The 27,721-nt window shown below is 35.6% G+C and overlaps 1 protein-coding gene across 1 annotated transcript; it reads left to right on the top strand.

Annotated features, from left to right (window-relative positions):
- The first annotated feature begins 3,814 nt into the window (after positions 1 to 3,814).
- Positions 3,815 to 26,957, top strand: LOC141541564 (cytochrome P450 2J4-like). Its single transcript, XM_074265793.1, has 9 exons — positions 3,815 to 4,082; positions 6,815 to 6,977; positions 7,588 to 7,737; positions 9,867 to 10,027; positions 11,837 to 12,013; positions 14,698 to 14,833; positions 16,120 to 16,307; positions 24,512 to 24,650; positions 25,741 to 26,957. The coding sequence occupies exons 1-9, from the start codon at positions 3,870 to 3,872 to the stop codon at positions 25,920 to 25,922; spliced, it is 1,509 nt and encodes a 502-aa protein (XP_074121894.1). The 5' UTR covers positions 3,815 to 3,869; the 3' UTR covers positions 25,923 to 26,957.
- The last annotated feature ends 764 nt before the right edge of the window (positions 26,958 to 27,721 follow it).

Below are 27,721 nucleotides of genomic sequence, written 5' to 3' on the forward strand. Positions count from 1 at the left end.
AAAGTCTGAAACACAAGGCTATGCAAGGGTCAATGTTGTTAAATTATCCATGCATATGTTTTGAAAATAAAAAAAAAGCTTTATTTAAAAAATAGATAATGGAAAGGGAGTACTGAAGTAGAAGGAATAGTCAAGGATGTGGTGGCTATGCTCTTATAGATCTTGATCATTTGTTCTACACAATAAACAACAAATTTTATTGGGTCTCGTGTCAATAAAAAAATGAGCAATGCTATTAGACATAGAAAAGAAAGAGAAATGGAAGCCACGTCACAGGAATCTTCTAAATCAAACCCCTGCAATTCTAGTTTTGAAAATGTTTATGTCATCAGCCCATTACATCAAGAGGAAATTTTAGCATGGCTAACTTTTGAGGTAAATAAGTTGCCCTGTTTTCAATTAATGGTGACCCCATCGGTCAGAATGGCATTTGTGTGTGTGTGTGTGTGTAGAGCACGATGGGCAATAACACAGTAGGTACACCTATTACTAACACTTTTAGGTATGATGATGAGTTCTTTATCAGCCTGGTGGAAAGCTTTGGTTCTTTGCTTGATAACAACATGTAATAACCAAAAGAAAAATACTCTGAATTCTCCTGATCAGTAAAAATCAGTCTTTTTTTTTTTTTTAATTCTCTTCCATGAGCACCATTATATCAAAAGGTAGTTCCTTTTTGTAAGGAACATGATAGCAAACAATGGGCTTTATGAGCTTTTCTGGCTGAGTTTCCTTTGGATAGCTTTTTACTCTAACTGTTGAAAGGATCTCAGGTCTATTTCACAATCTTGGAGAAACAGGAACTCAACCCTAGGAGCAGAAGGTAGAGGAAGAGTCACTTTGCATAATGTCCTAGAAAGGCTCATCTCCTGCTCATGTGTTGCTCACTTTTCCCAACCAGACTTCTAGGGACTGGAAGAATAAAACTGAGGTCAAATACCTACCCTCTTCCTTTTTTTCCTCCCCAGGGAAGGATCTGCCCCACTGAGGGAGGGACAGTGCCTCTTACATAGCTTTAATTATTTAATAAGTGGTTGCCTCAGACAAAATAACTTGGCCTTAAAAAGACTTAAGATCTGAGACTTGTATCCAGGGGTCAACTGTAGTTTGCTGGGTACAACTTCTGGGGACTTACCTTCAGGTATTGAAAGCCAAAGGATTCTGAAAGACCACATGGTAAGTAATCAAGCTTTTGTTGTATGTTATATATTGTCTTATGTATTTTGCATTTAAATTTCCCACTCCTAATGGTTACAAATTATAGATTTATGTAATCTTTGATATGGATGATACCTTGCAGATATTTATTCCAATTCATTTACTTTATGGTTGAAGATATGGAGGAAAAACGATATTAATTTATTGGACTTGTGTCAATGAACAAGTAATAAGCTCTAAACTGTAAGTGAGGCTTATTGAAGTGTCCTTATCAACAGTTATATTATGTAACCTTTGGTTGGTTTTCTGGAGATCTTGGATCAGCCTTCATTTCAGAAGAATAATCAACAGAAGAATAGCCAGATAATAAAGTTCAAAAGTCTTTATTATCTCCTTTTCAGTCTATCTCCTTGCCTAGGGCTCAGCTAGCTTTCTGGAGGTCCTCAGGAATGTCTTGGTTTCTGTGGAGGAAGCAAGAGAACCACCATGTTGGTCTCTATATTGAAGTCTGTCTCAGTCAGAAAGCTTGTGCTCCAACCTCCAGTCCTCTGTCTTCCCCGAGTCTGTCCTAATCCTCACCCTAGGTCTGACTCTGACCTTTTAAATACTCTATTACAATTAAATCCATTCATTATACTGAGTATAAGCCAATCATTATATCACTAGGGAACCATTATTTGTTGTAAGATTAATTCAATCATGTTTGTGATAGCCCTCTTTGTAGTGGCCAGAAACTGGAAATTGAGTGGATGCCCATCAATTAGAGACTGGCTGAATAAATTGTGTTATATGAATATTATGGAATATTATTGTTCAGTAAGAAATGACCAGCAGGAGGATTTCATAGAGGCCTGGAGAGATACACAGCAACTGATGCTGAGTGAAATGAGCAGGACCAGGAGATCATTATATACTTCACTATATGATGATCAATTCTGTTGGAGGTAGCCATTTTCAACAATGAGATGGACCAAATCAGTTCCAATACAGCAGTAATGACCTGAACCAGATACACCCAGCGAAAGAACTCTGGGAGACGACTATGAATCACTACATAGAATTCCCAATCCCTCTATTTTTGTCCACTTACATTTTGGATTTCCTTCACAGGCTAATGGTACACTATTTCAAAATCTGATTCTTCTTGTGCAGCAAAACAACTGTCTGGACATGTATACATATCAATATATTTAATTTATACTTTAACATATTGAACATGTATTGGTCAACCTGCCATCTGGGGGGGGGGAAGAAGGGGAAAAGTTGGAACAGAAGGTTTTGTAATTGTCAATGCTGAAAAATTATCTATGCATATATCTTATAAATAAAAAGAAATAAAAAGGTATATTTTTTAAAAAGTAAATACTAATTTTTGCTTTAGTCAGAATCCCTGAGGGTCTTTACCTCCCAGATTGATTCTTTTTTTTTTTTTTTTTTTTTTTTTAACTAGATAAAAGAGGCTATTCCCTGCCTCATTTTTTTGCCTGGTCTTAATCATTGATTGGCAGTTGAGACTTTCTAGGGGCCTCAGATTAAAAAGGCCAAGATTTGCCATGCATCCAGAGCAACCTCCAGATCTGATCTATATCTTGCCACTGAACCCAGATGACTCAGGAGGAGAAAGTGAGGACAGTAACTTTGGACCACCCTCTTAAAGCCAGTGCACTTAGATGTCATGGCATCATGTGATCTCATGGTCCTCTTAGAGAACAAAGGGCAAATAAGGAGGAGGAAGAGGAGGAGGAGGAGGAGAAGAAAGAGAAAGAGGAGTATAAGGAGGAGGAGGAGGAGAATATTGACTTTTTATTTCAATTGTTTTAATTAAATTGACATTTTATTCTAATTATTCTCCATTATTGTACATATATTTGAATTTTATTTTAGTTATTTCCCAGTATTCTACAAATATTAGAATTTTATTCTAATTTATTACAAATATATTGACATTTTAATCCATTTCTTACAATCTGTTGGAATTTCATTCTGGTTTATTCTAATTCTATCCAAATTTCATTATTATTATCTAAAATCTAATTATTTCAGCATATTCCAAATCTATTTGAATTTTATTTTAATCATTCCAATAAAGTTATAATTATTTTCTCTTAATCAAGTTCACAGACCCATTTAAATCTAATCACATACCACACACATCCCTGAATCCTAGGTTCAGAGCCCCTCTAAGCTAGTTCCCAAACCTCTTTGGAGGCAGCTTGCTACAAGGAGAAGAGCTCTGACTGGACCAGCTGAGCAGGTTACAGTGAATCTTCTGAAATCTATGAGGAGAGATGGGACCCTATTGGTTTCCTTGCCTCCCTGGATCCCAGCTACTCTCCTAAACAAAGGCTGAGGCTCTGGGTTCTTCCTTGGCCCAAAGCTCTGGCTCTGTGATTTGGGGCTCGCTGGGTGGACCTGTCTGTGTATGGAGCCTCCCCAGGCCTCTCTAACCAGATTGTCTGTCTGGTTCCCAGCTGACAAGCCTGCCATTCTCTTCCTGTAGAGTAGGTGGTGTTTGCTCTAAGGAGGCAGGTCCTGGGAGAGAGCAGAGGCTGGTGCTCTTCTTAGCAGGCCAGTAAAAGCAGCCCAGGCAACGGTTCCTTGGAAACAAACACAGCTAGAGTTTAGAGCATTGCTTCCGGGAGCCCCATATCAGGAAGAGAAGAGGGAGGAGGAGTTAGGCTTGTCTGGCCTTCTTGTAGGAGCTGGGAAAAATGCAGCTCTCTCTGGGAAACATGATCCCTTCTCTTTGGGAAGGAGTCCCCCTTCAGAACCTCCTTCTGCTCTCTGCCATCGTCCTGATCCTGACACATTATCTGCAGAGAAGAAGAAGGCATCTAAACTACCCCCCTGGCCCTCCAGGGCTGCCCATATTGGGCAACTTCCTCCAGATGGATTTTCAAAAACCCCAAGTCACTATGCAAAAGGTAAAGAACGAGACGGGAGTGGAGAATCCACTGGGTGTGAAGGGATCACATGAACTGGGATATATGTTGGATAATGTGCTGGAGTGAGCAGCAAACAAGCCTGGGTGTTCATCTCTGCTATGGCTCTCCCTGCAAGGCATTCTTTTACAATGGAAATAATGTCTGGTTTGGGGCTTAGAGGGCCAGGTTCTCAGCCTCCTTCTGACTTGTGAGACCTGAAGAAACTTCTCACACATGGAGTGTGTCCTTGTGGAGTTCCCTTTTGTACGTGGTCATGTTTACATGCTTTCTGAGATAACTCTGACTCAGTTTCTGTGAATCTGATCCAATGAGTAATAATTCTAAAGTCCTTTGCACACTAATGGACACCCATTAAGCATTAGATAAATGTCAGCTATTATTACTGTTACATATAAAGGGATAAGTGAACTCCTTGAGAGACTGTCATTTACTTCTGTCATTTACTTTTTTTTTTTAATCTCAGGGTTTAGCACAGTACCTAGAATATAGTAAGCATTTAATAAATGCTCATTATTAGATGGACTGGCAAATTGCACAGGCAGCCTCTGAAGTCTCTTTAGATTCTAGAATCAGAGGCACTTAACCTGAGGCCATTGAATTTAAGTTAGAAAAATGTTTTGATCCCTGTACTTTAATATAATGATTTCATTTATTATCCACCTTTCATTAATACACATTTAAAAACTTCTTTCTGAGAAGGCCCCATAGGATTCTGTAGACCAGTGGTCCTCAAACTTTTTAAATGGTGGGCCAGTTCACTGTCCCTCAGGTTGTTGGAGGATCAGACTATAGTAAAAATAAAAATTCACACTCTGTCTCCTCCCCTCAGCCCATTTGCCATAACCAGATAGGCCGCATAAATGTCCTCAGTGGGCTGCATCTGGCCCGTCTGCTGTAGTTTGAGAACCCCTGCAGTAGACTAATGAAGGGACAATAACATCAATAACAACACACACACACACACACACACACACACACACACACACACACACATTTATGAAAAGTTAAGAACCTGGAGTCCACAATTCTTATCTTCAGACTTTGTACAAGACACACCAGTCTCTGAAGTTCACTTGACTTGTTGGTCAATTATGGCTATTAACATTATGCTGCTGACATGTTTCAATTAATTTCACCAAACACTAACAATGATGAGTAGAATTAGGTACCCTCTTCTCATCTTCTATATAAGAATTGTTTCACCTTTGTCTGTGTCCTGCACTCCTCTGGTAGTCAATCTGGGGAAACCCATGGACACTCCATCAAAGTCATGGTTTTAAATGCATAAAATGGGACTATATAGGAAACTAATTATAATGAAATTCAGGAATTGAAATTTAAAGAAAAGAAAACCAAATTGCTAAGACTCAGATCTTTTTCAGGGAAAATATACTTGTAAAAATATTTATACTTTAGTCTAATTAAAAAACACTTATCTCTTTGAATTCCACCTTAATGCATTGAGCGAACCACAGACCGTTGAAATTGTTTTACTCAACTCCATCACTCAGCTACCCTTCCCAATTTAGTATTGACTGCAAAATAGATGAGTACCCCATCTGTGCCTTTATTGGAGTCATTAATAAAATGTTAGACAGCCAGGGCCAAGAACTGACTGGTTCCTGGTAGGGGTCAAATGGAGAATCTCTACTCAGATCTTACTAGATTTCAGGTTCTATGCCGTTATCACATCCCACCACTCACCTCGTTTTCTTTTTATTTTTTTTTATTTTTTTGAATTCTAAATATCCCTGACTCCTGAAAATAGTCATCATATGTTATAAAATTAAGGACTTTCACTGACTAAGGTCCTTGAAGCAGAAGAGAATTATTTTGGGCACTATCAAGAAATAATACCTTCGGATTAGGGGGTGACAGCCTCTGAGTGTCTGTTACCTGAGTCCGATCTTGCTAAGTTCAAAGAAGCTCATGGCCCTGTTGGCAACAGAATTGATTGATTTTTTTATCTCTCTCAGAGAGCAATTATTGAGTTTTGAGTGGGCTTTGTTTGATGTCAGGGAAGTAAAGATCTACTCAGTCAATTAATAAACATTTCATAATTACCTGATATGTATCAGGTACTATCGTAGGTGCTGGAGATTAAGAAAACAAAAATGATATTGTCTCTGCCATCTGGGAGTTGACATTCTACCCATTGCAACGAATATGCAAAGGGTTCAATTGTTGACTTCTAAGTTTTTCCTGTGTACTAAACTCTGGAACATATTCCTTTTTCCTCTGAATCTTTTGGAATTCACTTTTCCCATCAAAGCTCAGCTTCAGTGGGCCATCTCCTACAGAAATTCTTCCTGATAACCTTGTAGGTGCTGGCCTCCCCAAAATCACTTAGAATTTCCTTTTTATGTATTTAGTATTGACTTAAATATACACATGTCATTTTCTTTATATATACACTTTATATATACATTTTCTTAATATACACATGTCTTCTTCTTTCTCAAGGCAAGTGACTTTGTGTCTTTGTGATTATCTCAGCTTACCAGCGCCTAGCACAGCAACTGAAACACAGTTGGGTGATTCAGTGTTTGTTAGGGTGAGCTGAACTTAATTGAGTAAAACTGGATCAGACTGAATTGAGTAGACACCACTGGAATTGTTTCACACATGCTAGAATATCATCTAATAACAATATTTTTAAAAATTAACCTGAAAGGCAATGGAAGTTTTCAACCCAAAATAATATGTTTCAGTTTGTCAGGAAATATGGAAATATTTTGTACATGAATGTGGCCAGTCAAAACTTTATAACAGTAACTGGATTGCCACTGATCAAGGAGGTCCTGGTCAACCAAGGCGATGTGTTTATTGATCGACCCCAAATCCCTATCCAGCTTCAAATCTTCAAGTCATTTGGTGAGTGCTCTGAATTAGTTGGTAAGCTGTTTCAATCTGCATTTCTTAATCAATAATGATATAGAGCATGTTTTCATATAAGTTGTGATTTCTTCAATGGAAAACTGCCTACTTTCTTTGACCATGACATTGGTGAAATCAACAAGATACCTTGGGTAATTCCAAATAGACCTGATCATTCAGATTAGGATTTGGGCTCCCTCCACTGTGCACATTTGTCCAAAATAGAAAGTCATCCAGCAGCCAATCATGTCTGACTGAGGAAATAAAAAGCTTATGTTTATGTCCCCAAGGCTATATACAGACTGTTGGATCCCAGAGGCATAGCACCTCTGTTTTGTCTTTAGAACTTCCAGGCATTTCCAAGTACTCCACAGTAAAACTTTAAGTATTATTTTCCTAATTAGTCTGTAAACTCTTTGGGAACAGGAACTAGCTTAGCCATTATTTTATATATCCAGGACCGTTTTGGCATATAATAGGGGTCTAGTCAGGTTTGTTAAGTCCTTATTCAGTTGAATTCCATTATTAGTAGAGGAAATAACCACATTAGTAAAATGACAGAGCTTTTGAAATAGTGATATAAAGTATAATTAATATAATTATTTAGGCTTAATTATGTCTAATGGCCAACTGTGGAAACAGCAAAGAAGATTTGCCTTAATGACGCTAAGGAACTTTGGTTTGGGAAGGAAGACCCTGGAAGATCGGATCCGGCTGGAGGCCAAGTATCTCATTGAGGCCATCAGGGAAGAAAAAGGTGAGCACTGGTCAGACAGAGATGTTTTCAATTTCTTGTGATTTTTTTCCATTTGGCCAGATAAACATTAAAGAGAATCTGTACTTGTGGATGGAAGAAGCAGGGCAGGAAAGGTCATCCCTAGAGTAGAGACAGTCCCCCAAGTCCCCAAGGAAGGTTTTCAAAAACCCAAAAGTGTTTTCTAGGGAAAAATGAGACCATAAGCCAAGAAAACAAGCCTTAATGGTTCATTCTCTTGAATGCCATTATATTTATTTTCTTCCATTAAAATTAAGACTATACATGTTTCAGTTTTTCAAATGTCACACATGGAGTTGCCTTGGTTGGCCCCTACACAAACATGGACACACAATCCTGCCACTATTTTCTTGTGCTTTCCTCTAACTCTTTTTCTTCCTAATCATTCTTCTATCTATGTAGTTATTGAATCAGTTATTTTTATTTCTTGGTATGTCCTCTTGTATTCTCTTTTTTCTTTTCTCTTTTGCTTTGATCTCTTCTTCCTTATTCTTTAGAATGTGTGTGTATGTGTATACACTCTCTCATGTACATATTGCTGTCTTCACTTTTTAAAATTTTAATTATTTTCAATCATTATTTTCTTCTTTTTTCTCCTTTGACTAGGAAAAAACAAAATACTAGTAACAAATACTATCCAAACAAAATAAATTCTTACATTGGTCTTGCTCAGAAACATATGTCTCATCATGTAATCTAAACCTGTCAGGAGGTGGGTATCTGGAGTATCATTGATCTTCTTGAGTTTTGGTTGGTATTTCACTGATGCCAGGTCTTAAGTCTATCTATGTTATCTTTCTTTGCACAAAATTCTTATTGTAGACATTCATTCTGCTATTCTCCCTCCTCTTTCTATGCTTCTTTTTTTTTTCCTTTTCTGTCTCCTCCCATTCTCATCTACTTCCCCTTTTTCCTCATCTTCTGCATACTCATTATCATAGATTAAGGGTAGTTAATTAACCTTGGAAACCATCAATCCAAACTTCTTTCCCATTCTTCATATCAATAGTGAAGAGTGTAAAAATTAAGTGACTTTCCCAAGATTAGTCAACTAATAAATATTTATTGAGTGCCTAGTACTGTATTCTATGAACTATGCTAAATACTGAGGATATAATGAAAGGAATAAGAGAGTACCTGTCCTCAATAATCTCCTAGTCTAGGAGGAAAATAATATGTAAACAACTATGTGCAGACATGATAAAGACAGGAGAAACTGGAAATAGTCAATAATAGGAAGGCACCAGAATCACAATAAAGTTACCCAATTAATAAATGTCAAGCTAAGGTTAGGATTAGGGCTAGAATTTGTACAAATGTTTGAGGTTGGCCAGGTCTCCCTGTATCCAGGTCCATTTATACATCACTTTATATTGTCTCCCTTCCTTATTTTCATTCTCATCACTTTTATTTTAAGTGCAATATCTCCGGATATAATTCTGAACTCTACTACTCATATACATACAAATAACCCACAAAGGTATATATATATATATATATATATATATATATATATATATATATATATATATATATATATATATATATATATATATATATATATATATATATATATACATATATATATATATATGTATACATATATATATATATACATATATATATATAATCATGGGTATTGATATATGCACACATATCTATGGACACAGATGCATGTGTGTTCTCCTCATCATTACTCAGAAAGACACAACTTTTTGGATTTATACACGATATGTCAGATGTATAGTTCTGTTTCTGATATATAAAACACAGAGAAGAGAAATGCTCTCAGGAGTCACCTAGTCCAAGCTCCTCATTTTACTTAATTACAAATGGAGACAAAGACAATAAAGTATCTCGTTCAAAGACAAATAGGTAACCCAATGTGAAACAAAATATGCCAATCAAACATTAAAAAAATGGACATATTTTTCACCCCCTCACATCAATTTAAGCAGTAACTAGTTATGGACTAACATACTAAAGTAGATGTGTACTGGGAAGTGGGCAGTGAAGGTGAAACATGTATTGAAAAGAAAAAGTTAAGAAATCTGCTGGATTCCTTTAAAAGTCAAGGATGAAATCTTTCTCCATTCTATTCTGGTCAACAGGACAGCCTTTTGACCCCCACTATGTGATCAACAATGCTGTTTCTAACATCATCTGCTCTGTAACTTTTGGGCATCGTTTTGAGTACCATGATTCCCAATTTTGGGAGCTCCTGAAGACTTTGGATGTCGTCTTGAAGCTTTTGGTCAGGTGGGAGTGCCAGGTAATAGAGCATCTCCTTCTGGGAATGGCTGAATCAATTTCAACTGTCTCCATGGTAAAAAGAAACCAGAATGGCTATGTGATTTTGGCAGGAGCTGAGTCAGTTTGTATATGACTTTCTCTAAACAGTAAAAGGATTTGAGAGTGGGAGAGGAAAGAAACAATATCTTTATAAACAGTGACATGAAAGAACATGCCTGGGGAACCCGTGCTTTCCAGATAATAAGAAACAAATTTCTCAATAGTTTTATATAGTTTCTAAATATAGATATTTACCAAGATTATCAATTTACAAACATTTACTAAGCATTTATTGTGATCCAAGTATTGTGCTAGATGATGAGATTGCACTAATTAAAAATGAAACAGCCCCTGACTTCAGGTGATTTGCATTCTGTTAGAGGAGGCAACATGCCCTCAAGTGGGTGTGTATGTAACCAAATAAATATAATGGTAAGTGCAGTATTAGAAGTCAGGATGACTAATAAAGGCTTAATGGAAAAGTTGTCTTTTGAGCAAAGTTTGAGAGAAATTATTTTTTTACAAAAGAGAATGAGAAAAAGAGAGACAGATACAGAAACAAAGAAAGATAGCAAAGATGGAGAGGGAGATTTAGAGACAGAGACAAGATACAGAAATAGCTAGAGAAACAGAATGACAGACTGGGAAAAGAAACACACTCAGAGAGGCAGATGATTTAACTGTTTTCTATTAAGGTTTGTAAAGAACATTAAAAATATTAATTCTTACCTCAGTGCCTTTGCACTAACTGTCCTTGTTGTCTGGAATGCTCTCCCTTCTAATCTCTGATTGCTGACTTTCTTCAAGAATGAGCTCCAGTTTCACCTGCTACTGCAGGATGGCTTTCCCAGTGCATCTAGCTGTTAGTGCCTTTCCCTCACAGAATATTTTTCAACTCTGCATATATCTTATATGTCCCTAGTTTGTTTTTGTTTTTGTTTTTTGTTTGTTTGTTTTTTTATATAATGTCTATCCCATTACAAGGCAAATTACCTTGAGAACAGGAACTGGAATTTCTTCCTCTTCCTTTGGATGCTTAGGACTCTTTATAGTTCTTAGCATATAGTTAATGCTTAGTAAATGCTTGTTGATTAATTTATTTCTTTAGCTCTTCTCATCATCCCTTTGAGATAGCTGACATTGTTATCTCAATTTTATGGATAAGATAACTGAGACTAAGATAAGTTAATGTTTTGCCCACCATTAATAAATGTCTGAGACAGAATTCTAACTCAGGTCTTTCTGAATCTTATTCCAGAATTACATCTACTCTTCCTCCTAGTTGGTCAGTGACTCATGTGTCTCTGGTTCATGATTTCACTTAACTCCTCAAGTGTCTAACTAAGAAAGAAAATGTAGGAAAAGGGTGAATGCCATTGACTCGCATCTGCCTAAGTGAAACAAAATGTAATTCAGGAGAAGGGAATTCTGTGGGGCAAACAGGGAAAGATGGGCTCAAATGATGGCAATTTCTCTAGAATGTATCTCTCCACTCATTCTTTGCAGCTGTGGAGCCTGCCTAGATTAGTGACATCTTAAAAGTTATTTTGATGCATCAAAACATGGCCAAGGCTTGGTGCTTCAACAGTTGGACAGCAACCTGAGTGTTAAAGGAACAACAGTATGAGATGACAGACAGTGGTTACAGGGAGGGTGGATTCAGGAGCAGACATTTCATGACCTGAAAAAAGGTAAAATCCACGGACTGAACTAAGATGAAGATGAAGTAGGGGAGTGAAACAGGAATTGACACTCAGCCATCCTACTCTGTCCTTTTTATGTTATTTAGCTCTTCAATATATGTCCTTCTGTAATGAAATTCCTGCCAGGACCTCACCAGAAGCTCTTCAGAGAATTTAAAAAGCTAGAATCTTTTGTAGAAGATGTGATCAAACAACACAAGGAAAACTTGAATCCAGAGGAGCCCCAGGATTTCATTGATGCTTACCTGAAGGAGATGTCCAAGGTAATGTAGACATCATAGAAAGTAGGCATTGTGCATAGAAAACAAAAACAAAAAAAAAAAGAAGTGCAAAATTGGAGAGGGGGATTTATTGATTTTTTTTTCAAAATCTTCTATTTCTCTCATTATGTAAATTTCTTTCCTCAGAGACAATCCTGGGAGGTAGAGTATAAGTGATGGAGCTTACTAGTAGAGAGCTCATCATTTCTACTTATGATTGGAAGGGACAATAATGCTCATTGAGTTCCATCACATAATTTAATAAAGAGGGAAACCAAGGCATAGAAATGTCAGTTACAAAGTTGTTGGAAATTTGAAGCTATATTTGAACCAGTTTTTTTTTTTTCTGTTTCCAAGTTCAGTTTCCTTTTCAGAATTTGTGTAATAGTCAAACATATAGTCAATATTACAGCCCATGTCACTCCTGAGTACTGTAGAATAAAATTTAAAACATAATTTATAAAGGTTTAACCAAATAAATAAAAATGCATTAGAGCATAGATAATTTAAGTCAATATGGAACTCCAGGGATCTTTATGAATGGTCTGATGACCTTATTTCTTTTTGAGTTTGATACCAGAGGGGTTCCTTCCTAATTTCAAAATGTTTGTGATTATGTCCTTTATATCAAAAAGTACTGGACCTCTACATGAATTATAGATCCTTTATTCATCATTCAAGTTTTATTAGGAAAAAATCATTTTCTAAGTCTCAGAATCTGCATTTGAAAAATTGGTGCAATATTATTGGGACTATCTGCTTCACAAGATAATGCAGAAACAAGCCAACAAATTGTAAAACATTTTATACTATTTTTACTCATTAAAATAATGAATCCAGAGGGTAAACTATCTATCTTTATTAATAATGATATTAATATTACAAAGAAATGGCAATAAATCTGCTACTTAGATGCATATTTTATGTCACCATTTGCAAAATGTTTGGGCTTTTTCCCTCTCCCTGGCAATGCCATGATATAGCTAGCACAGATATTATCTCCATTGCTCAGATGGAGAAACTAAAAACAAAAGAAACCAAAGGATTTGTCCAATATTTATGCAATGTGGACATATGAAACCAGATCTTTTGACTTGACTAACTGAAGAGCATGAAATATGTGATATATGAACAAAGAATAAAAAAAAGAGATCAAGTCAGTTACTTTGAAAATGGTTAGAGCATTGGATTTGAAATCGGGAAAACCTGAGCTCAAATCTGATCTCAGACACTCAGACACTAGCCTTGTGATCCAGGAAAAGTTACTCAATCTCAGTTTGCCTCAATTTTTTTTCAAAAGTAAAATGAGCATAATAACTCCTGTCTCACAGGCTTGTTGTGAGACTAAAAATGAAAATACATTTTTCTTCAAATTTACTTAATTTTTTAAATTCTCCAGTTATATTCAAAACAATTTTGTTTTACATAAGTTTTTTTTAAGATTTTTGAGCTCATTTAACTCCTTTATCCCCGCCCAAAACCGCATGTGAAGTTCTGTAAAACATTTCCATAAAAGTCAAATTGTGAAAGAAAACATAGATCTCTCACCCTAACGAAAATTTAAAATAAGTTTAAGATTAAATTAAAAAGAGAGAAAGAAAAATATAGAATGCTTCAAACTGTTTTCAAAGGATAAAGATAGAATTTTTCATCATAAGTCCATCAAAATAGTTTTGGATGATTGTATTACTGAGAAATATAAAGTCATTTACAGCTGGTCATCCCTGAACATTGCTATAACTCTGTATATAGCATATTTCACTTTGTTCACCAAGGACTTTCTAGTTTGTTTTTCCTGGGTTCATCATGGTCATTATTTCCCAGAAAATAATATTATTCCATCACAAATGCATGTCACAGTTTATTGATTCATTCCATAATTGATGGGCATCCCCTCAATTTTTTTTTACTTTTTTTGTCCTGAGAAGAGAGCTGCTAAGATGTTTTTGTTTATATACCTCATTTTCCTTCCCCCCCTTTTTTCTAAATGCATCTAAATGTATCAGTAAAACTGTAAGATGATCTACTATGATTGATTTAGCTCTTCAAAGCAATACAATGATTATAGATAAGTCAAAAAGACTCATAATGGAAAATGCTATTCAGATTCAAAAAAAATCTGACAAAATCAGAATATAGATAGAAGCATTCAGTTTTCCCTTCATGTTTTTTTTTTGTATTTTTCCTTTCATTCAGTTTCTTCTTTGACAACATAGTTAACATGGAAATATGTTTAACATAAATACAGAACCTATATCAAATTGTGCAACATCTTAGTAAAAAGGGAAGGATGGAGAAAATTTGGAACACACAAATTTATATTTTAAAATTGTTAACTTTCTGGGTTATTTATTGTCTAGGAGAATGTGGAGGAAGAGAAGAACAGAGGGAAAAATGATTTTGCAAGGGTGCACATTGAAAATTATCCTTGCATGCATTTGTAAAAGTAAAAATTCACATTTAAAAATGTTAAAATTGTAGATGTAATTATAAAAATAGTATTTTAAAAAGTTAGGAGCTCTCACTCTCAGGAACAAGAATTGTATTCTTGGGGGTAAAAGGGAAGCCCAAAATCTTTCACCTTGACTTTGACCCATGGTTCCATTGAGCCTGAAAGCTCTTTATGCTTGGTGAAAGCCATGATTTTTTTTGTATTAATGAACTAATCCATATCTTTTTAATTTAAGGATAACATCCATTCTAGTTTTAATGAAAAAAATTTAGTCTACTGCACCCTAGACCTCTTCTTTGCTGGAACAGAGACTACTTCGACCACACTAAGGTGGGCACTGCTGTACATGGCCCTTTATCCAGAGATCCAAGGTACAGTGATGGCAGCAAGCTATGCAACACTGCAAAATTCTGCTCAGAAAAGTTCCCATTTACAGAAAGCTTCAAAATTTGCCAAGCATGTTACATTATCTTGCTTCAATTCTCATTGGAATAAAGCAGCGATTACCAATTTCCCCATTATGCATAACCCTTTTGACATCAATTTTTTTTCAAATTGCTATATCATATTAGCTGTAGCCTAGGATATTAAAGAGTATAGAATTTGGAATCAGGGTGATATAAATTCAAATATTGCCTCAAAAACTTCTCAATCATGTGACTCTGAGCAAATCACATGCCTTCTTTCAATTTCTGTGTTTTCATCTATGAAATAGGGACAATAATAGTTCCTGTCTTATATTGTTGTTGCAAGAATAAAAGAAGTTGCTAAACATTAAATATTTTGTAAACCTAAAAGTGTTACATGAATACCAGATATTATTTTATTATAAAGTATATATAACCATATAGTGTATAACTACTTTTTTAATGAAACTGTATGTGATAACAAAAAGTAACATTTTAAAATGTATTTTTATTCTATTAAAAATGAATTATCATAGATTTCAAATTAGAAATATTTAATTGAAGGATATATTATTGATTCAATCTACAGAAGGTCATAAGGTCTTTATATTAAGTGTTGTAAGGCATCTTAGAGTCCATAAAGTCCAATCCCTCATTTTACAGAATTGAAAAACAAGACTGAGAGAAATTAAGTGATTTAAAAACCTAAAAGGAAGTCTAGTGAGATCTGATCATTTTAGACTTAGAAAAAATGAGACCTCAACTGATTCTTATTCATGGATCTCCAATGGTCTCCGATAAAGCCAAAATTTAAATCCAGATTTCCTGTTTCCAACTCCAGAATGCTTTCCATGATGTCACATTCCTGAATATCTTCCCAACCTCACAAATGTTCTTATTTATCTTTAATCAGTAGAGTCTCCAAGCTACAGTGATTGGCAAATTCAGTGAAGTATCAAGTCAAACTTTTACAAAACTATAAATATGACTCTGTTTCCCCCATATGATCAGGAAAAAAATGAATGAGATGGGAAAGAAAGCCCTGAATTCACATCTACCTAGATATGAGAGTCTAAGCAAGTCCCTTGACTTGCCTGAGTTTCATCTAAAAAATGGGGATAATAATAGCAGGATCCTTCTGGCATATTTGTGATGATCAAATAAGATTTGTCAAACTTTTGCAAACATTAAAGCACTCTATGAATGGTAGATAATATTTGGGTCTCAAAAATCTTGCTTCTATTTTGCAGGCAAAATACAAGCTGAGATTGATAGGGTGATTGGCCAATCTCGACAGCCCACCATGGCTGATAAGGAGAATATGCCCTACACTAATGCAGCTGTTCATGAAGTTCAAAGAATGGGAGATATTGTTCCTTTGAATGCACCCAGGATGGCTGTGATTGATACCACAGTGGCAGGATACCATGTGCCTAAGGTAAATGGCTTTTTTCCCATGAATTTGAAAAGATTATTTTCCTACCTACTTCTAATGCCCTATTATTGACTCACCATTTGTCTTGCTCTGTGAGCTCCTTCCATGAGAACAGCTCTTTCTAAACCAGGTTATCTAAACACATATAGGTATGTCTTTATAGTCAAGATACAAGGAAGCAGGTGGCTCTGATCCAACAAAACCCCGTGGATATAGAAGTGGAATCAGGAAGACCTGGATTGAAATTCAGCCTCAGATCCTTACTGTGTAACTCTTGACAATCATTTCACCTTCCAGCCACAGTTTCCTGAGCTGCCAATATGAAAGGATTCTAGCCCTAAAATCTATAATGCTAAAATTCATCCAGCCTATATCAAAAATTTTGAATAGGAACACTTAACACCAGTCCTATAAGTCTTACACAGTATCTGATATTTATAACCATCATTTCCTACAGGACTTCAAAAGGAATTTACTGATTTGGGGCACATTGCTATCTGTGAAGTTTACTCATTTACAATCTGATGCATAATATGATCCCACATGGGGCAGAGGGGCAGAGGTCAGCTGGAAGACATATCCCCTGGTACTGATGGCATCAAAATTTCCCCAAAAAGACAATACAGAATAAGGCAGTTTGGGATCATTTCCTCCTGCCACTAGCTGGATGAACTTGAATTGGTCTACCTTTCCATATATTGGTTTACTCATCTGTGAAAATGAAAAGGATAGTCCCAATAGCCTCTACAATCTCTTCCAGTCCTAAAATTATGACTCTGAGGGATGGAGGAAAGATGGCACAGAACAGACATAGCTTTCTCTGATTTTCTCTGATCTCTCAAACCAACGTATAGTAATCCTCTAAACTTGTTTTGGAGTGACAGAAGCCACACATATTTGGAGTACAACAAATTTCCAAAAGAAGAAACTTTGGAAGAATTTCAGAATATGTCTATTTTTATCAGGCAGGTGGAAAAGCTGCTGAGCCCAGATCACAGCACAGGGATCCAGGCCATTGCTACATCCCCACTTCAGGGAACTTACTATAAGGGGTTTAGGTTACTCTGTCCTGGTTGCAGACAGATAGTTTAGGAGATTCGCTGCAAGACCCAAAAGTCAATACAAAAGGCAAACTGAGAGTCTCTGAGATTAGGAAGATTGTGGGACCAGATGTGCTTACCCAGCCTTGGAAGCCAGTCAGCAGAACTGCCCCAGGTCAAACTAAAGTGGATATCACTCCTTTATCTTAAGAGCAAACCTCAACCTTGAAATAATGAGCAAAAAAGTAAAAACAACTCTGGCCATAGACAAATATTATGCTGAAAGAGAAGAATAGACCTCAAATTTTGAGTTTACAAAAGGCAAGCCAGCTCCAGATGAATCCCCAAAGGTTGATATTAGTTGTTCTTCATGTTATAAAACACTCTTTGATGAATTCAAAAAGGATCTTACAAGAAAGTTAGAAAACAAATGGGAAAAGAAAATAAGATCGTTGCAAGAGGGTGTGGAAAAGGAAAACCAGAGATTATCTGAAGAAAAATCCTTTAAACATAGACTTGATGAATGGAAAAAGCATATAACTCCTTACAAAATAGATAAGAAAAAGAAACCATTCATTGAAAAACAAAACCTGTAAAATGAGAACAAAATGCAATGAACAAAACACTTCATATAAAAGTTCAAAATAACAAAAGTTTGCTAAATGCAAAAGGAGATAAAATAGCTAACTAAAGAAAATAATTCACTAAAAAATTAGAATTGAATAAAGGGAATGAATTGATGAGACTTCAATAATCAGACAAATAAAACCAAAAAATAAAAAAATGTAAAATATTTCCTTGCAAAAAACAACTGACCTGGAAAATAGATCTCAGATAGATAATCTAAGAATTATCTCTCTTCCTGAAAACCATGATGAAAAAATTAACTTAGACATCATCTTTCTGGAAATAATCAAGGAAAACTTCCTGGATGTACTAGAAGCAGAGAGTAAAATAGCCATTAAAAGAACTCACTGATCACCTTCTGAAAGAGACCCCAAAATGAAAACTCCAAGGAACATTATAGCTAAATTTCAGCATGATCAAATCAAGGAGAAAATATTGCAAGCAGCCAGAAGGAAATAATTCAAATATCAAGGAGGCAAAATTAGGATTACCCAGAACCTAACAGCTTCCACTATAAAAGATCTAAGGCCAAGTAATCTGATTCCTGAAAAGTAAAGGAACTTGGATTGAAGCCAAGAATCAATTATCCAGCAAAATTCAGCATCATCTTTCAGGGAAAATGATGAACATTCAATGAAACAGGTGAATTTCATCTATTTCTGATGAAAATAAAAGTGATGAATAGAAAATTTGATTTTCAAATACAGAACTCAAGAGAAGCATAGAAAGGCAAAAAGGACATAAAATAACTTTATTTTAAAAGTTAAAAAAGGTTTATATCTCTACATGGGAAGATGATATGCTTACCTCTTAATATCTGTATCTCTGTTATGGATATACTTAGAGAGTGAAGATATAATTTGCTTTTATTGTGATATTGTAAAAAAGAACCCAGAGAAGGAAAAGTGATTCTACTGGAAAAAGAGGAAAACTGAGTCAAAATGGTGTAAATTAGATCTCATGAAGAGGCAAAGAAAACTTATTGCAACTGAGGGAAAGAGGGAAGAGGGATGAGCATTATGCACATCTTACTCTCATCATATTTGGCTCAAAGAGAGATTATCAGACATGTTTAATTTCACAGAGGTACTTGTTTTACCCCACAAGGAAGTAGGAAAGGAAGGAGGAAAAGGAGGAAAGAAGCAAATAGAAGGCAGAAGAGAAGTAGAAGTGGAAAGGTATAAAAAGAGTATTGCAAAACAAGGAGGGTTGTTTGAGAAAGAGTTACCAATGACAAAAAACTGGGGAGGAAGGAAAGGGGGAAAGGGAAGAAAAATCTATAACTGGAAGTAAACAAGATGGCAAGAAATACAGAGATAATAATTGTATCTGTGAATATGAATGGGATTAACACTCCCATAAAATGGAAGCAGAATGTATTAAAAGCCAGAATTCTACAATTTGTTGTTTTCACAAAACTCATTTAAAGCAGAATGATACATTTAGAGTAAAGGTAAAAGGCTGGAGTAAAATTTATTAAGCTTTAGCTGAAGTAAAAAAAAAAAAAAAAGCAGGGGTAGTAACCTTTATCTCAGATCGAACAAAAGTAAAAATAGATCTAATTTTAAAAAGATAGGAAGGAAACTACATCCTGCTTAAATGTACCATAGATAATGAAGTAATATCAATAGTAAACATATATGCACCAATTGGTATGGCAACCAGATACCTTGAGGAGAAGTTAAGAGACTTGCAAGAAGAATTAGACAGCAAAACTACACTAGTGAGGGAATCTCAACCTTTCTCTCTCAGAACTAGACAAATTGAACCACAAAATAAAAAAGAAATATGTTAAAGTGCTAAATAGAATCCTAGAGAAGTTAGGGATGATAGAACTTTGGAGAAAATTGAACGGAGACAGAAAGGAATATAACTTTTTTTCTCAGCAGTACGTGCTACATATATAAAAAAAAAATATCATGTATTAGGACATGAAAATCTCAAAATCAAATAAGGAAAGGCAGAAATAGTAAATGAATCTTCCACAGATTATAATGCAATAAAAATTATATTCAATAAAAGGCCAGGCCAAAATAGGCAAAAAATTAATTGGAAAGTAAATAATATAATCCTTGTGAGCGAAACAACAAATCATAAACACAATCAATAATTTCATTTAAGAGAATGAAAATAATGAGACAACATACCAAAATTTGTGGTATGCAGCCAAAGCAGTTATTGGGGGGAAATTTATATCTTTAGATGTTAATTTGCATAAAATAGAAAAAGAAAAGATCAATGAATAGGGTTTGCAATTTAAAAAGCAAGAAAAGTAACAAATTAAAACTCCCCAATTAAATACCAAATTTGAAATTATGAAAATAAAAAGGGAGATTAATAAAATTGAAATTAAGAAAACTGTTGAATTAATAAAAAACAAGTCAGTTTTACAAAAATAGCAAAACAGATAAACCTCTAGTTAATTTAATTAGAAAGAAAAAACAAGAAAATCAAATTGTTTGTCACAAAAATGAAAATGAAAACTTCTACCAATGAAGAGGAAATTAGAGCAATAATTAGTAGTTATTTTGCCCAATTATATGTCAATAAATATGATAATCTAAGGGAAATGGAGCAATACCTTCAAAAATAAAGATTACCCAGATTAACAGAAGAAAAATAAATTACTTAAATAGTCCCTTTTAGAAAATAAAATAGAACAAGCTATTAATCAACTCCTAGGACAAAAATCTCCAGGGCCAGATAGACTTATATATGAATTCTACCAAACATTTAAAGAACAATTAATTCTATTATATAAACTATTTGGAAAAAAAATGGGGAAAGAAGGAATCATACAATGTAATATTCTTCTCTTTAAAATATAATCTTCTCTGTTGAGGTTTCCTTAGAGGCAGCCTTAGTTTCAGTTCAATAATCAGTCCAAATGCAGCCAGATATTAAAGTCCAAATCCTTTATTATCTCTTTCCAAGTCTTATCTCCTTTCCTGCAGCCCAGTTAGCTTTCTTAGAAGCCTTCCATAGTCGTGGTTCTAAGAACTTGAGCTCTGGCTTCTGAATCTTCCCGACTGAATCCTGGTTGAGGCTCCTATCTTATATGTACTCTCTTAAAGGTGTGAATCTTGTAGAACTCTAGTAAGTACTATGTATGTGTACTGTACTAGAGAACTGTTAAGCACCCTGTTAAACAACCATTGTCTCTATCAATTCCACTGACTTGGCAACTTTGTTTCAAGTTTTAGCGCATAACAATACAAAATTCCTATTATAACACAGAAATGGTACTGATACCTAAACCAGGCAGGATGAAAACAGAGAAAGAAAATTATAGTTCAATTTCCCTAATGAATATTGATGCAAAAGTCTTAAATAAAATATTAGCAAAGATATCACAGAAAGTCACCCCTAGGATAATACACCATCACCAAGTCATGTCAAAGCCAATCAAATATTAGGAAAACTATTATCATAATTGAGTATATCAATAACTAAACTAATAAAAAGCATATGATTATCTCAACAGATGCAAAAAATTTTTTTGATAAAATCTAACATCCATTCCTATTAAAAACACTAGAGAGTATATAAATTGAGAGTATAAATGGAATTATCTTTAAAATGATCAGTAGCTTCTATTTTAAAACATCTGCAAGTATCATATGTGATAGGGACAAACTAGAATCATTCCCAATAAGAAAAAAGATGAAACAAGGTTGCCCACTATCACCATTACTATTCAATATCATATTAGAAATGTTAACTTAGACATTAAGAGAAGAAAATGAGGTTAATAGAATTAAAGTAGGTAATAAGAAAATCAAATTGGCACTCTTTGCAGGTGATATGAAGGTATTCTTAGAGAAGGCTAGAGAATCAACTAACAAACTACTAGAAACAATCCATAACTTTAGCAATGTTGTAGGATACAAAATAAATCATCAGCAAATCACCAATAAAAGAAAGAGATACACTGGGCTTATATCCCAAAGAAATACTAAAGAAGGGAAAGGTACCTGCATGTGCCAAAATGTTTGTGGCAGCCATTTCTGTAGTGGCTAGAAACTGGAAAATGAATGGATGCCCATCAATTGGAGAATGGCTGGGTAAATTATTGTTTATAAATGTTATGGAATATTATTGTTCTGTAAGAAATGACCAGCAGGATGAATACAGAGAGGATTGGAGAGACTTACATGAACTGATGCTGAGTGAAATGAGCAGAACCAAGAGATCATTATACACTTCAACAACGATACTGTATGAGGATGTATTCTGATGGAAGCGGATATCTTCAACAAAGAGAAGATCTAATTCAGTTCCAATTGATGGACAGAATCAGCTACACACAGAGAAGGAACATTGGGAAATGAGTGTAAACTGTTTGCAGTTTTGTTTTTCTTCCCAGGTTATTTTTACCTTCTGAATCCAATTCTTCCTGTGCAATAAGAAATTTGCTTCTGCACACATATATTGTATCTAGGATATACTATAGCACCTTTGACATGTATGGGACTGTCTGCCTCTAGGGGAAGGAGTGGAGGGAAGGAGGGAAAATTTAGAATAGAAGTGAGTGCAAAGGGTAATGTTGTAAAAAATTACCCCTGCATATGTACTGTCAAAAAAGTTATAATTATAAAATTAATTTTAAAAATGCAAAAAAAGCAAGAGATACATAGAGAAATTCCATTCAAAATAACTGACAATAATATAAAATATTTGGGAGTCTATCTGCCAAGGCAAAATCAGGAAGTATATAAATACAACTACAAAACAATTTCCAAAAAAAATAAAGTCAGATCTAATCAATTGGAAAAATGTCAAATGCTCATGGAAGCCAAGTGAATATAATAAAAATGGCAATACTACCTAATATACTCATTCAGTACCATACCAATCAAACTCCCAATAAATTATTTCACAGACCTAAAAATATATAACAAAGTTCATCTGGAAGAACAAAATGCCAAGAATTTCAAGGGAATTCATGAAAAATATGCACATGAAGGTGGGAGCTGTATCAGACCTAAAATTATATCATAAACCAGTGATCATTGAAACCATTTGGTACTGGCTAAACAATAGATTAGTTGACGAGTGGAGTAGATAAGATTCATGGGACAAAAATGTCAATGACTATAGTAATCTAGTGTTTGACAAACCCACAAACCCCAGCTTTTGGGAAAAATATATTTGTCAACATTGACAAAAACTGCTAGGAAAACTGGAAAGTTGGGTGGTGGAAACTAGGCATTTACCCACACCTAAGACCTTATATCAAGATATTGTCAAAAGGGATTCCTAAATCTAGACATAAAAAATGATATTATAAGAACATAGGATAATTTACCTCTCAGATCTGTGGCAGAGGAAGTAATTGATGACCAAAGAAGAACTGGAAATTATTATTGATCACAAAATATGTAATTTTGATTTTATTAAGTTAAACATTTTTGTATAAACAAAACTAAGGCTGAAAAAATTAGAAGGAAAACAATACACTAGGAAAACATTTTTACATTCTATATGGAGAATTGACTCAAATTTCTTGTACTTCAAGGCACTCTCCAATTGATAAATAATCAAGGATATGAACAATTTTCACATTAAGAAATGAAAACTACTTCTAGTCATATGAAAAGGTGGTCCCAACAGCCTCTACAATCCTTCCCAGTACTAAAGTTATGACTCTGTAAGATATGGGTTCTTAACTTGGAGTCCATGAACTAGATTTTTTATTCATATTGTTATGCTTGTATTTCAAAACAATTAATTTCCTTAATGATCCTATATGTTCTATTTGATTCATTTTTTTAAAAATATTCTGAAAAAAAAAGGCAATAGAATTGCTGGCTTTCCAAAGGGTCTGTGATTCCAAACTGGTTGGCAGTTATGCCTTAAGAAATCTGGAGTTCTACAACATTCTTGGTCACTAAAAACCATGTGGCTTCAGAATGTTATAGGCTCCCTCTGACTTTCAATTTCCTTTTCTGTAAAATGAGAGAGTGGCCCATGCTATGGTCCAGTCTAGCTCCTCTGAAGAGCTCAGAATGAGTCCTTGTCAGGATAAGCAAAAGTCCTTGCCCCACATTGTGGATGCCAATTTGTAATGTGCAGTTGTCTCCAGAAGCTGCTGATCACTCTCTAGTAGGAGATCTGCTGTGTCAACTCAAATTTCTCAGACAGATTCTTCTTCCTGTAGAGAACCATTGTCTCCAGACAGTGGCCGTTAACTCTCATCCAGAGGAGTGATTTCCCTTCCTGTAGAGAGCTGCCTCAAGTCTGGTCTAGAGCAGAGACTCCCTTTTTCTCCAGAGCTGCCCTCTTTATCCTCCCAGAGAATGGGCGTGGGATAATGCAAGGGCTTCTGGGAAGAATTACTTTAACCAATGAACTTGCTCCTCCTAAGCATGCAAGCTCTTCCCCAGGAAAGACCGGAATTAGAGAATTGTCAAGTACTGACTTAGCCCTTAGTAAGAACCTAATATCTCATTATCTCATTAGCACTTAGTAAGAACCTAACAGCCCAGGTTCTTTCTTCCTGAAAATACCTTGAAATCAATTCTTTTCTTTTGTTTCCAGGAGACCATGTTGTCGACCAACTTGACTGCCTTGCACAGGGACCCTAAGGAGTGGGCAACCCCAGAAACTTTCAACCCAGAACATTTTCTGGAGAATGGCCAATTTAAGAAAAGAGAGTCTTTTCTGCCTTTCTCAATTGGTGAGCCACACTTAGTACAGAGAGGGCCCTAGGCCTTGAGGCAGCAACTATTTAACATGAAGAAACTTCAAATTCCACTTCCTGAAACCCACATCATGCGACTGAGCATACTTGTAATAGTGATTGTCTACTTTTGACAAAATAACAACACTAGGAGTAAGAGAAGGAGCAGAAGGAAGAGGAAGAAAAGGAAGGGAGGGAGAAGGAAGAGTAGGAAGAAGAAGAGCAGTCACATTAGTACCTAGCACTTATAGTGTCTTTAAAGTTGGCAAAATCCTCTTTATTCTGAAAAGTGCATGCTATTATTATCCCCATTTTACACAAGGAAGCTGAGACTGAGAGTAGTTGGGTCTCTTGCCTAGTTTCACACAGTTTCTTAGTATTAGGGGTAGTATTTGAATTGAAAACTTCCTAACTCCAGATTCAACAGTCTCCACTGAAGCCATCTGGCTTAAATTCAGAGCAGGAACCATTCTTTTCTAAGAATGCACAGAAGCCAATTCTTAGACACAGAACTAGAAGGGCACTTAAGAGCCATATCATCCAACTCCTTCATTTCACATTTGAGCAAAATTGGGCCTACTCAGATTGTTGTGTCCAGTGCTATCCAAGTGAGAATTATCCCAGGTGGGGTCTGAACCCAGGTACTGTGCCCATAGTATAAAGTAAATTTTTGAGGTTGGCTGTGAGATGGCAGGGTAGACATAGTGCCTGAAATGCAGCAAGGAAGGCTTGGGCCCAGATTCCACCTCTGACCATTATCAGCATTGTGATTGTGGGCTACTTCAACCAATGAACTTGCTCCTCCTAAGCATGCAAGCTCTTCCCCAGGAAAGGCTGGAACTAGAGAATTGTCAAGTACTGACTTAGCACTTAGTAAGAACCTAATATCTCATTATCTCATTAGCACTTAGTAAGAACCTAACAGCCCAGGTTCTTTCTTCCTGAAAATACCTTGAAATCAATTCTGCCCTTAAGGCCAATCCCAATACCAGGATTTATGCCCAAACCCTCAGGATCCCCAATATCAACCCCCTGCCTGTACCAAGCATTAGTGAATTTACTACTTTCTGATCTCCTTGCCTTTCAGGAAAGAGGGCCTGCCTGGGAAAACAGCTGGCTCGGGCTGAGCTCTTCCTTTTCTTCACCAGCCTGCTCCAGAAGTTCACGTTCCAGCCTCCTCCAAATACCCAGCTGAGCCTGGATGTGCAATATGGCCTCACCTTATCTCCTCTCCCCTATAAAATCTGTGCCATTCCTCAAGAGTTATAGGCCAAATAATGCCTGTGGGGTGATATTCCAAGAGGCACAGGGAAAATCTTGTACCATCTCATCCTCCCTGTATTTGAAGTTTGGCTAGGGACAGAGAGAGAAGTCAAGGAGGGAAAAAAGGAGAGAGGCCAAGGAAGGGTATCTGTTGCCCAGTGGGAACATTCCCACTCAGAAAAAGGAGAGGTGTGAACACCAGCAAAAGGATAGCACAGGATACTTAGTAGATTGGAAGTTTAAGGACTTGGGCATCACATCTCAGTCCTGTCACCTACTAGGTAGATAATTTCAGGTCATATCCTTGAAGCTCTGCCTCTTTTTTGCAAATCTAAACTGAGAAGGAGGAAGATCTCTAATGTCTCTTCCATTTCTAAATCGACAACCCTATGATCCTCTGAACAGAGAGCCAGTGCTATTCCTTCCCTAATTCAAGCAGTGGGGCCAAACTTTGGCTAATTATTCCTCTCTCTCTTGTACTTATAACTCATACAGTGGATGTGATTTTAGGGAAGGCTTTAGAAACTTTAAATCCTAAGATTGATTAGGATGATCCTAAGAGATCCTTATAAATCATGTATCACTTGCGGGGAAATATTATTTTCTTTATGTTTTTGGATCTGTAGCATCCAGTGCAGTGCCTAGCATAGAGAAGGAGCCCATTAATAACAATTGTTTCATCTCTAAAAAACTTTCTTTCACATTCATAATTGACTTTTTCAGTGTGAAATATTAGCCCATTTGTTGATGGACTGCTAAAGTTTGCTATTTCTCTCAGGTTTCCTTGTTCTTATGAGAGATGTTTACAGAAAATAGATTTCCATGCTGATAATCAAAACCCAAACATGAAATGTAAATGCCAATGTGAATTGGTAAGATAATTATTCCTCATTTATTGTTTGTGTTATCTTTTCCAATGATCCTCCACTAAACTATTAAAAATGCTGAGTGAATCTATAAGGAGGTCCTTGTACCTTGTACCATGGAGACATCTTGTTGGAAAATCGCTAGCCATGGCCAATAAATTAATTATACTTATAACTCTTCTGTGTTAGTTTCTAGTATTTACAGATGTTAATCATGATCACAGCAGTCTTATAGTGTGAATAGGATTAAGCCCAGTTTACAAGGAGAGAAAATGAAAAAGAATTTTCTAAATAAAAGGTTGAATTTTTTTAATTCCTAGAAAAAGATATAATGATAACAATCTCTGCCTGTCTTTAAGATAGATAAAAACAATCCTAGTCCAAATTTATTTCATATTTCTCTGAATATTTTTTAAATTGAGTTCAATTCTACAAACATTGATTAAGCACTCACTATATATCCATGTATATAGATAAGTAACCAGAGTAAGAAATGGAAAACAGTCGATGGTGTTAGTTGTCTTTGTCACTCATTAAGCAGTACTCTATGAAGTGAATGAAGTCTATAACACTTGAGGGCTGATCTACATGATCATTTGGGGCATGGAAAGAAAATACTTCCATCTAGGTCTATTGTTACTTTAACTTAAGAATCTAATTAAGTTTTCCCTAATATTCAATTGGTAAGTTGATATTAAGTGGTAACTTCCTTCCCTGGTACACAAGACATGCTTAGGGAAGAATTGGGATTACTTACACAGAGGAAGTTGATAATCAAGGTATCACAGGTTCATTGGCTTTCAGTATCATTAAGTTCCTCAACAATTCAAGCACTTTTTAAGTACCTTCTATGTGTCGTCTTATATGCTACTATGCTAAATGCTGAATATAACCGTCAGTCAACAGCATTTATTGAAAATGCTGCTATGTCCTAGTTAT

The sequence above is a fragment of the Sminthopsis crassicaudata genome, chromosome 4, assembly GCF_048593235.1.
Source record: "Sminthopsis crassicaudata isolate SCR6 chromosome 4, ASM4859323v1, whole genome shotgun sequence".
Classification (NCBI taxonomy): Eukaryota; Metazoa; Chordata; class Mammalia; order Dasyuromorphia; family Dasyuridae; genus Sminthopsis; species Sminthopsis crassicaudata.